The sequence below is a fragment of the Helianthus annuus genome, chromosome 10, assembly GCF_002127325.2.
Source record: "Helianthus annuus cultivar XRQ/B chromosome 10, HanXRQr2.0-SUNRISE, whole genome shotgun sequence".
NCBI classification, from domain to species: domain Eukaryota; kingdom Viridiplantae; phylum Streptophyta; class Magnoliopsida; order Asterales; family Asteraceae; genus Helianthus; species Helianthus annuus.
In genome coordinates, this window is record NC_035442.2 from 172933393 (window position 1) to 172943846 (window position 10454).

The 10454-nt window shown below is 35.5% G+C and overlaps 1 protein-coding gene across 1 annotated transcript; it reads right to left on the minus strand.

Annotated features, from left to right (window-relative positions):
- Nucleotides 1-237: 237 nt before the first annotated feature.
- Nucleotides 238-9396, minus strand: LOC110886639 (bifunctional purple acid phosphatase 26). The gene is made up of 10 exons (XM_022134460.2): nucleotides 9286-9396; nucleotides 8983-9186; nucleotides 7990-8193; nucleotides 7402-7513; nucleotides 7053-7279; nucleotides 6728-6866; nucleotides 6422-6642; nucleotides 1781-1902; nucleotides 1529-1690; nucleotides 238-427 (listed from the first exon to the last, which is right to left on the minus strand). The coding sequence occupies exons 2-10, from the start codon at nucleotides 9181-9183 to the stop codon at nucleotides 406-408; spliced, it is 1410 nt and encodes a 469-aa protein (XP_021990152.1). The 5' UTR covers nucleotides 9184-9186; nucleotides 9286-9396; the 3' UTR covers nucleotides 238-405.
- Between the last annotated feature and the right edge of the window lie 1058 nt (nucleotides 9397-10454).

Consider the following 10454-nt stretch of genomic DNA (forward strand, 5'->3'; position numbering starts at 1 on the left):
ACCTACGGGCGGGCCGATCAGTTCTCAAAAGTCAGCCCAGTTTCTTTATTCTTAAGCCCAAAATCGCAAATAGACATATAAACATTTTTTTAGCTGGAGGCCCTATCAAGTTGGGGCCTAAAGCCCTAGCTTGACTTTACTGGCCCATGGGCCGGCCCTGTCTATAAGCGTCGTTATAGTAAGGTTAATTTCATAGTTTTCAATTGTCTCAAATGAAATAAATATCCTAAAACCATCTTATTCGTGATTCATTTTCTTTTAATTGAAGATAAAATTAGATATTGCATTAATGGGATAGGATAACTACAATTACATGACATGCATATGTCTTTGTGGAATTATAAGAAATAACAAACTTTGGATACACTTCTTGTTTCTCTTGGTTACAAATCGGGTTAAAAAATTCTACTCTGTATCCATCAACTTCCTGTTTTCACGCATGCAAAACAAAGTGACAGATAAATCAAACCGAATAAACCAAAATAATTAAGAAACTGATAATTCGGTTATCGTTGTGTACATAAATACGGTAATAACGAAAATGACATTGTATCCACCATTTATATAATATATTTTTCATATATGCTTGGTTACATATCATAAAAACTTTTGTTTTTTCAACATATTAAAGAGTAAAATGTCATTTTAGTCCCTGTGGTTCGGGCAAGTTTGTTAATTTAGTCTAATTGTTTCATTTATCGCCTATGGGTCCAAAAAGTTTCCAATGTTGTCGTTTTAGTCCAACTGACTTAACCTCGTCTATGCTCTTCAGTTACTCAGGGGTATATAGGTTTGGATTAAAGCTTTATTAAAATGAATAGACGAAAAGACAAAAATGCCCTTGAGTAACTAAGGAGTATGGGGTTAAGCGAGCTGAACTAAAATGATAATGTTGAAAACTTTTGGGATCCACAAATGATAAATAAAACTTTTAGACAAAACTGGCAAAAGTGTCTAGACCACATGAACTAAATTGGCATTTTTCTATAGAATTTAAAGAGTTTTTAGTACATCCTCTTAGATTTAAATTTGTGGTAGATATCAAGCCAACAATGTACTTGGTGTCGCGATCATCTTAACAAGAAGAATGAGACACCATACATGTTACTCTGGAAAGTTATAATATTATATAAAATTTGAACATCTATATATAGTCATTTAAATCAAAGTGAAGGGTTTAAATGAGAATGATTTTTTTTTAAATCCATCAATAAAAATGTTTCATTTTACTTAATTTAATATTTGTAAAAGTATAGTAAATTTACATAGATAATTAATTTATAGTCTTCCTTTTAATACTATAAATCATAATCAATTTAATAGTTAACTAACAAAATATGAAATAATATACCATCTAAACTAAAAATAATTTCTTAAATATAAAAAAAAATAGACGGTTTGGTCGGTGCATACCAAACCGTGAGGAGGCGTTTTAGCCAAACCGGTATAAACGGCCTCTCCAGTTTTCAAAACCAAGCTTGGATTTTATATGTGTTTTGTAAGTTTGTTTTGAGAGAAACATACTAACCAGTACTGGTTGTGTAACACAACGGAGTCGGTTTTAACTTTCTTTCCATCATCATTTCGATTCCAATGGTAGAATGCGTGTGTTTTGTTCATTATCTCAAGTGTAGAGTGCCCGTAACTAGCCTCGCGGAATGCAGAATAGTCCGGTTGAGGATCGTTATAGCTACAAAATCCATCAAGAGAGAAAGTTTATCTTTAAAATTTAAAAAAAAAAATAGCTAGAAATGTCAATTGTTAATTAAAAAAAGTTCACCTTGATGCAAGACCTTCTAGGTTTCCTCCATCTCCAATGGTAATGTACATGGGAGCAGATTCATCTGGGATGGGTGAACTCAAACCATTGGATATGTTGTAGCGTATATTAGAGATCCGGTGCTGAAATTGCGATCTTAATTCGTTAAATGGAAAGTACTTAATATCTGTATGTTACGAGATTGAATTAATTATTCTTTTCTTTTTTTAAACCAAAAACCAATAAAAATAGGGTTAGATGAAGTTAACGAGATTGTATTATTTCGTTGGAGCGAGGCAGAGTAAAATGGGGAAAAATAGGCGATGTAACACTTAGGTGGAGTTAAGGAGAGTTAAAGTATACCCCAAGACCTAAGAAAATATAACCGAATGTCCATGAACGTTAAGAATGAACTAGAACTTTGTTCATATTAACTAAACGAACCTTAAAATTATTCAACTTTGTTCGTTTAATAAATATACTTATAGGTGAATGATTTGCTAGGCATTCAGTTAATTTAGACCGCCCGTAGTGGGGCGTTTTTTTTAAAAAAAAAATTGCGATATAACGCCGTATAACGCCCAACCCCCCATTACAGTGGGCGTTTTGGGGCGTGATTTTCGAAAAAAATCCCTCCGGCGTTTTGATTATAACGCTTAAAAAAGAGAGGGGGCCCACTTGACCGTTGTCAAACGGTAAACATTCTTTAATTTTTTTTTTAATTTAAAATATTCCCACTATAAATATATACCCCACATTCACACCTTTTTTTATAAAAAAAAACTCACTTTCTCTCCCACTTTCTTCTAATTTTTATAAAAAAAACCCACTTTCTTCTAATTTTTATACAATCATGCATCCATACCGCCCTCCTTTTGGTGTCCCCGCAAGACCCACAAACCCGAACACAACCCAACCGCAAACCCCGTACAACCTTCAAGACATGGACCCGAGCTTTTTAACTTACACGGCTTACTTGAGTGGCGCCCCTCCGTTTGTTCCTCCCACTTTCGGCTATGGTCAAGCCGGCGGGTCTCAACCGTCACAACCCGAAGCCGAACCCGATGTGGAAGTCGTACCGGAGACCCAACCCGAACCGGTGCAAGAAATATCGAAACGCGGCAAAAGGTCGCATAAGAAGAAGGATAAGGACGCACCGCGGCGTACAAAAAATATCATTAAATGGACGAAGGAAGAGGAATTCGCATTGACTCGGGCGTTTGTCGACATTTCGGAGGACGAAGAGACCGGTAACTATTTTATATAAATTTTTATTTACTTATTTTGTTACTTTAATTTTTAACATACAACTTATTATTTTTTTATTTTTGTAGCAAACTTTCAAACGGGCCCGGTTTTTTGGGATAGGGTTCGAGCACTATTCTTTAGCACGTGGGGTCAAGGCGAACATCGGGACAAAGATTCAATTTCTAGCAAATGGACCGACATCAACAACAAGTGTCATGCGTTCCAAGAAGTCTTCCAACGTAACTACGATAATCGGCCGAGCGGTGAAGGTGACGTGGAGGTTTTAACGAATAGTTTGGAGGAGTTCGAGAGGACAAAATGCCCTTTCACGTACTACAAGTGTTGGGAGCTACTACGAAAAAGTCCAAAGTGGACGGTAGTTAATCCAATGATGTCTAGTAGTAGACGTCGGGCTAAAAGGTCAAAAACATCATCCTCCGTTGACCCGTCAACTCCGACATCGGATGCCCGCAATGTTGATTTAAATGAGGCGGTGGACGTTGATGAGGGAATTCAAGAAGAGTTGGTCCGACCCACCGGTAGAAGAAAGGGAATCGGGAAAATAACGGTCGAGTCGTCTTCCGATCTCGAGTTAAAGGAAGATTTCGAGGAGATGAACCGTCGTCTCCAAGACACTCGCGACCTCGGCCACCAACGTTATGAGATTATGAAGGAACGAGTGGCCGAAACCAAAAAATTTAACGAGATGCAAGAGGCGAGGCAAATGGAAAAGGACATCGAGTTTTTGTCCAAACCAATCGACCACCTACAAGGCGATGCGTTGATCCTTGCGCAAATGCGTCGCCAAAAAATTAGAGAAAAATATGGACTCTAGATCATGTTATTTTTTTTAAGTTTATTTTTTCTGTTTTTTTTATTTTTTTCTGTTTTTTTTTTTTATTTTCTGTTTTTCAGTTTTTTTTTCTGTTTTTTTTTTCAGTTTTTTTTTAATTTTTATTTCAAGTAATGTAATTTCATTTTTAAATTAATGAAGTTTTTTTTATGTTTTAAATTAAAAAAATAATTATGAAATGATTGTGAAATGATTGAATGGGGGTTATTGGCATAATGCCCCACTATGCCACTTTTGCTATAATGCCCCCTTGCTGACTAGGACGCCACGTGTCGTATAATGCCCCATGGTGGGGGCATTATAACCCTCTACCACTACACATGGTCTTAGACTGCGGGGTATGGGGCGGGAGTTTGGGCGTGGGTAGGGGAAAACGCCCAAGCCACCACCCCGGGTGGGCATGGGTTTCGGCGTGGCCCTTGGGGCATGGGTTTCAAGCCGGGCGTGGGGCGGTCTGGCCAAGCTGACATGGCGGGTTGTGAATGGCCAAACCAGGCTAGCCGTTGGGCTAGCCGTTGGGCTAGCCGTTGGTCTATTTAAAAAAAAAAATCTTCCTTTATAAATACTTTACAATATTTATCATTTTTCTCACACAAAATCAAACACATAAAACACAATCTCGCCATGAGTTTTTCAAGTTATACTGAATCGTCATCATCATCTGACGATAGGGCGGAAATATTTCTACAAACGATCGCGACGGTGGTGAAAGTTATCGTTGAAAACGAAGAGGAGGAGGAAGAGAGTCAACAACTTAAACGCAGAAGAAGGTACATCGCTCGTGAACGGGTTACCGCTAACTATTTGTTGGTAAGCGATTACTTCTCAGCTGAACCTAAGTATGATGAAAAAATGTTTAGGCGTCGTTTTCGTATGAGTAGAAACTTATTTTTAAGGATATCTAGAGATCTTGAGGAGAAGTATGTTTATTTTCAACAAAAACCCGATGTAACCGGGCAATTAGGATTTACTACGTGGCAAAAGGTCACGGCCGCACTTAGGCAGTTAGCGTACGGCAATAGTTCAGACATTATGGATGACTATTTAAAAATGTCTGCACGTGTAGCTAGAGAAAGTCTTCACAACTTTTGTTCATGTATTCTAGAACTCTATAGGAAAAGATATTTGAGAAAGCCCTCGTTCAGTGACATGCAACAATTATTGGAACATCACGCAGATTATCATGGGTTACCCGGGATGCTAGGTAGTTTAGATTGTATGAAATGGGCTTGGGAACTTTGTCCTACCCAATGGCAAGGCGCTCACACGAGTGGATTTCACGGGAGTCCAGCCATCATGCTTGAAGCGGTTGCGTCCCAAGATCTTTGGTTATGGCATGCGTTCTTCGGTATGCCAGGTTCACATAATGATATTACCATCATAAACCACTCGCCCCTTTTCAATGATCGAATAAATGGTATAGGACCCAAAGGAACTTTCTTTGTAAACGGGGTTGAGTACGTGTATGGGTACTACCTAGTTGATGGGATTTACCCAGAGTGGGGGGTTTTTGTAAAATCATTCACAAAACACGGTACAACAGATCCAAAGAGATTAAAGTTTAACAGGGTACAGATGGCTGCACGTAAAGACGTCGAGCGAGCATTCGGTGTTTTGAAGAAAAGGTGGCGAATATTACAAATGCCTTGTCGACTATTGGACAAGGATCAGATTGGAAACGTGATGTACACATGTATCATTCTTCACAACATGATTTTGGAGGACGAAGGTAGAGCGGTCGTTACCCACTATGATGACGATGATTCCCAACCAGGTAACGTAACAGACCAAGATAAAGCGGTTAATGAATTTTGGATCAAGTCAAGGGATATACATCACAACCTTCGATCTGATTTGGTGGAACATGTTTCAACGATTCCTGGGTTCGAAACCGACGAAGACGACGAAGAATGATTGTTTTTTATTTTAATAATTATTATGTTTGTTTATGTATTTAAAAAAATATGTTTTTTTTATGTTTTTAATTAATTTAAATATATATTAAAAAAATGGTGATGTGGCTAGGCCACGCCGGCCCAACCCACGCCCAACCCAAGCCCCACCATACCCCATTAAAATTTGGGTTTGGGTTAACATCCACGTGTCAGCAATTGCCCCAACCCACGCCCAACCCAAGCCCCACCATACCCCGCAGTCTTACAACTCTAATCCTTAGTCATTTATCTAACTTTACTAGTGTATCTACTTTTGGAAATTTTCTTTTTTTAAAAAATCTGCATAGATAACATTGTAAATATTTTAATTAAATCAGAACCATGAAAGTATTAATTTTTTTAAAGTGTCATATACCTATGCAATTTTCTCATAATAAATAAATGTTTATATATGACCATGCTATAAGGGAATCCTTAGTCATTTATCTAACTTTACTAGTGTATCTACTTTTACTCGCCTGCAACCTGAATATTTTCATTTTATGTGTAATTCTATACACAATATAATGTCATGTATCATTTAAGTCATTACTAATAGAAAAGATCCAATATGCGAGTAAATATGAGTAATGTCTTTACGAATGAATGCTAGGAAATATAAATTACCGATCTTTCATAAGCATGAACATGTCCGGCAAAGACTAAGTCAACCTTGTACTGAACAAACCAACTCTCGAACACAACTCGCATGCTTTCAGCCTCCATATAGTGAGCGCTATTACTGTTGTATAGCGGCGAGTGCATAAGGACGAAAAGCCAAGGTGTTTTCTTCCTGTCCACTTTTTTAAACTCTGCTAGGAGCCACTCATATTGAGGTGTGTACTTCACTGTCCATCACAAATCAAATAATTATAGTTTAGCTAGAAACTCAAAATGAATATATTAGATGGGTTAGAAAGCAATTTAAGTTACCATAAGGAGAATAGCTAGACAGAAAAATTATATGAGCGGACGCGCGTCTCACAGCGTACCAAAGCGGACTACTGCTTCCGCTAGCTGTGTAAGGCGTCGTGTATCTATTGAGATATTCTCTGAACGGTTCAACTTCGTTCTAGATTCATAAAGAGCATAAAAAGAAACAAATGTTAGATAGAATATATTTGTTAGGGTTTATTGTAATTAGACAATATATAATATCATTAGGTTTACTTTGTAATCATTTTATTATCGTATATAGTTGATTAATAATACATAATAAGTTACTGCTTTTTTATTATTCTATAAAATAGAGTCTTACTATTTCTGGAAGATACTCGACTTCATGATTTCCGACTATCCATAACCATGGTTGATATGCTGCGTTTCGTTCAACGAAACGAGCATACGAATCCCAACGTTCACCCATTTCATCGAATTCATGCTCATCGGAGTAAGATAGATCTCCAACGAATAACACAGTTTCCGCTCCGCTCTCAATGTAATGTTCAAGGGTTGACAAAGAATTGAATGTTTGCCCCAAGTCACCTAAAATAAGTAAATAATATAACCACAAAGAATTTAGTCATAATAATGTTTTTTTTCCCACTTACTATAGTAATCAGTTATAAAAACACATACAAGAAAGAAGAATAAAGAAATTAATTCACCTATAATTCCGAATTTATAATAAGCGTTTGGATCGATCTTTGGAGGTGTTTTAAACCAAAATGATCGAGCAGAATTACCTTCTCCAATCTGATAATAGTACTTGGTGTTGTACTAATTAGCAACAAGACATCAACACACTTGTTAGTCATGCAACAATTTTAATTGGATTTGAAGAATTATATACAGAGAGAGATTAATAAGGAATAAATACAAAGTGATTTTTTCGTGATAATTAAAATAAAGTGTTTTTTGTATTGCTAATGATCACACTATTTCAATATTTGAGAACATATAATATTGTCTTTTTAGCTTTGGTCTACAAAAATTTAAATAAAAAAAAAATCTTAAAAAATTGTAAAAGAAGGTAAAAATAATTACAAAATGATTTTTTTTTTTTTTGGAATAGTTTCTATACATTTTTATATGTAAAAGCTTCAAAAAAAAAAAAAAAACTTTGGAAAAAATACTTCTAACCCCCTAAAATATATACACGTTGCACAGTGGTACTTCACAAGCTTCACACATAAAAATTAATTTCCATAAACCGTATATATGTGTGTATATTATGTCATTGTGTTAACAAGTACCTCAAGGTCCTTGACAAGGCATGAATGAAGAAAACCAGACTTGTAGTTGTAAAAGGTGTAATTTTTAACCGTAGAGCCGTGTGCAGTAAAGTCATACTTCTTCTTTGATGTTCCATATTTTACATGGTTTGACCCTGGTTCACTAGGTGTAACCCACATTATAATTACAGCTTTTCCATCATAATCCCCTTGAGTGATATGTACCTACAACATGAAACAATCCATATCCCATGAGATTTACCGACAAAGCTCAACAAAACACGTTTCGTAGTTTGAGACAGGGTGTGCAACTGTGCACGGCTCGGTTTTTGAAAACCGTTCGGTTTCGCTTTCTTCGGTTTTTACACCGGTTCGGTTCGGTTTTTCGGTTATTTCGGTTTTTGAAACAAAATTATGTAAGATTCAAAAAATAAAAAGTATAATTTAAAATTTAGAATATTTCTTATATGTTTACACTTAAGTTATTATATTTAACCTTTTTAATTAGTATTGTTCACATAAACCTAATCTTCTGATCTATTTTTATGTTTCTCTAAAGTTTTTATTAAGACAAATTGTTTTATAATACTTTGAAGATTATTTAATTTTTATATTAAATTTTGTTATTTCTTGTAGACAATAAATAAATCATTTAAATTACAAATAAACATATTAATGTGTTTTTATTATAAATACTTAAGAATAAAATTAATAATTCCTACTAGCATGGATTATAAACACTTAAACTTAAACATAAAAGTATATGGACTAGGCCTTCTATTGTAACTTATCGGTTCGGTTTTTTCGGTTATTGAAAATGGTTATTCGAAAACTGAACCGAAATTTTCGGTTATTAAAAATCCGAAAACCAAACCGTCAGTTTTTTTATTACAAATACTTGAGTTGAGCAAGTGGGCTTCAAGTGGTTAAAACAGAAACCAAAATCAGTAGAAGCTGGATAACCTGACACGCACTTACCACTATAAAATGTTATGTAATAGCTTAACTAATTACCTGTTGTGGTGCATTATAACCACTCGGAATCGCGAAAACTTCGTGATCAAGAGGCATGTCAACGGCTGGAAACTCCGAACGGATGAAACTGCTTGTGATGCCCGAGTAGACATTATCGATAAGACTCAACAAAACACACCCGAAAACCAGAAACTCGGGTATCATGAACTTCATTTTCTTATCCTTACCCCAAAACAACATAAACTGCAAACAATAACATATTGTTTATTATGTAATGAAATTCTCAATTCGAATTAAATACATTAGACATATAATGTTTTCACAATGGAGTTTAAGACTGACCTAGGATTCAGTTGCGTCGTTGAGGAGGAAATAGTTGCTGGCTGTGGGTTTTATAGCAGTTACAGTGAGTGTAAGTTAGCAGGATGTAACTTCAAAAAAAAAAAAAAAAAGAATTAGCATAAGAGGGTGTGTTGTGCACAGCACACCACAATAGTTTTAAACCACGTGTTTAATTTTTTTTTTTTTTTTTTAAATTACTAACATATTTTCAAATTTTATTAATCGCATAAACTCAATACGATTACAAACTAATGGTAGGTAGACGAGCAACAAGCTGCGCCGCTACCCCTTTCTGAATAGCAAACCCCACTCAATACGATTATGTGGATATGTCAAAAATAATGAGCCGATAATTTTGTGAACTTATTAAACCAAACCACATCTTTTCACAATAGTTTATGTGGATATGTCAAAGATAATGAGCCGAGAATGAGGGAATTATAAACTTTTCAAAGAAATATTTTAAGATTATCAAAATAGCCACATCTTTCTATTATTTGCCTTCTTATTATTAGGGGTGAGCATTTGTTAATAACCGACCTGACCCAATGAGTAACTGACCCGACCCGATACCCGAACACCTTATAAATCAATACCCGAAATAATACCCTATATATAGGGTCGGTTTCGGTTCCTTTTAAACTTGGTTCCAAGTAAACATCGGGTCATTACCCGAACCTAATAAGTTATCAAATTTCCATTGCAGTGAAGCACAGTTTAATCTTCCAGCAAGTGACTTTCAGTATCGAGTTCAATCCTCGTCCGAAAACTTATCAAACTTGTCCCAAACATTAGTATTCGCAATGATATTGTTCCGAACCATCTAAGCATAAACAACAAAAAACTGCAGTAAATAAATTTGTTGAAAACATGATAAGAATCTAATTGCGTTTTACATGTTTCTTGTATATTGATTTAGTATTATAGTAAGTACTTTGTCAATAAAAGAATGAAGCACATAAGATGCAACCAATAATTGAATGAAGTTTCAATGTTCAATGTTCAGCAGCCGTTATGTTGAATAGGTTAGGGCTGTTTGTTTACCTTTTAATGAGCCTCTTAATGGTTCAGACCTTTTACTGGTCCAGTACTTAATGGTTCAGACTGTTTCTTTCATGAGCAGATGTCTGAATGATTAAGTTACAGAGTCTGAATGGTTAAGACCTCTA

Coding starts and splice junctions, on each gene's coding strand:
- LOC110886639 (XM_022134460.2), bottom strand. CDS start 9,183: ATGTTGTTTTGGGGTAAGGATAAGAAAATGAAGTTCATGATACCCGAG. Junction 8,194..8,982: donor GTTATAATGCACCACAACAG/GTAATTAGTTAA, acceptor TTCATGTTGTAG/GTACATATCACTCAAGGGGA. Junction 6,643..6,727: donor GTCTAGCTATTCTCCTTATG/GTAACTTAAATT, acceptor TGTGATGGACAG/TGAAGTACACACCTCAATAT.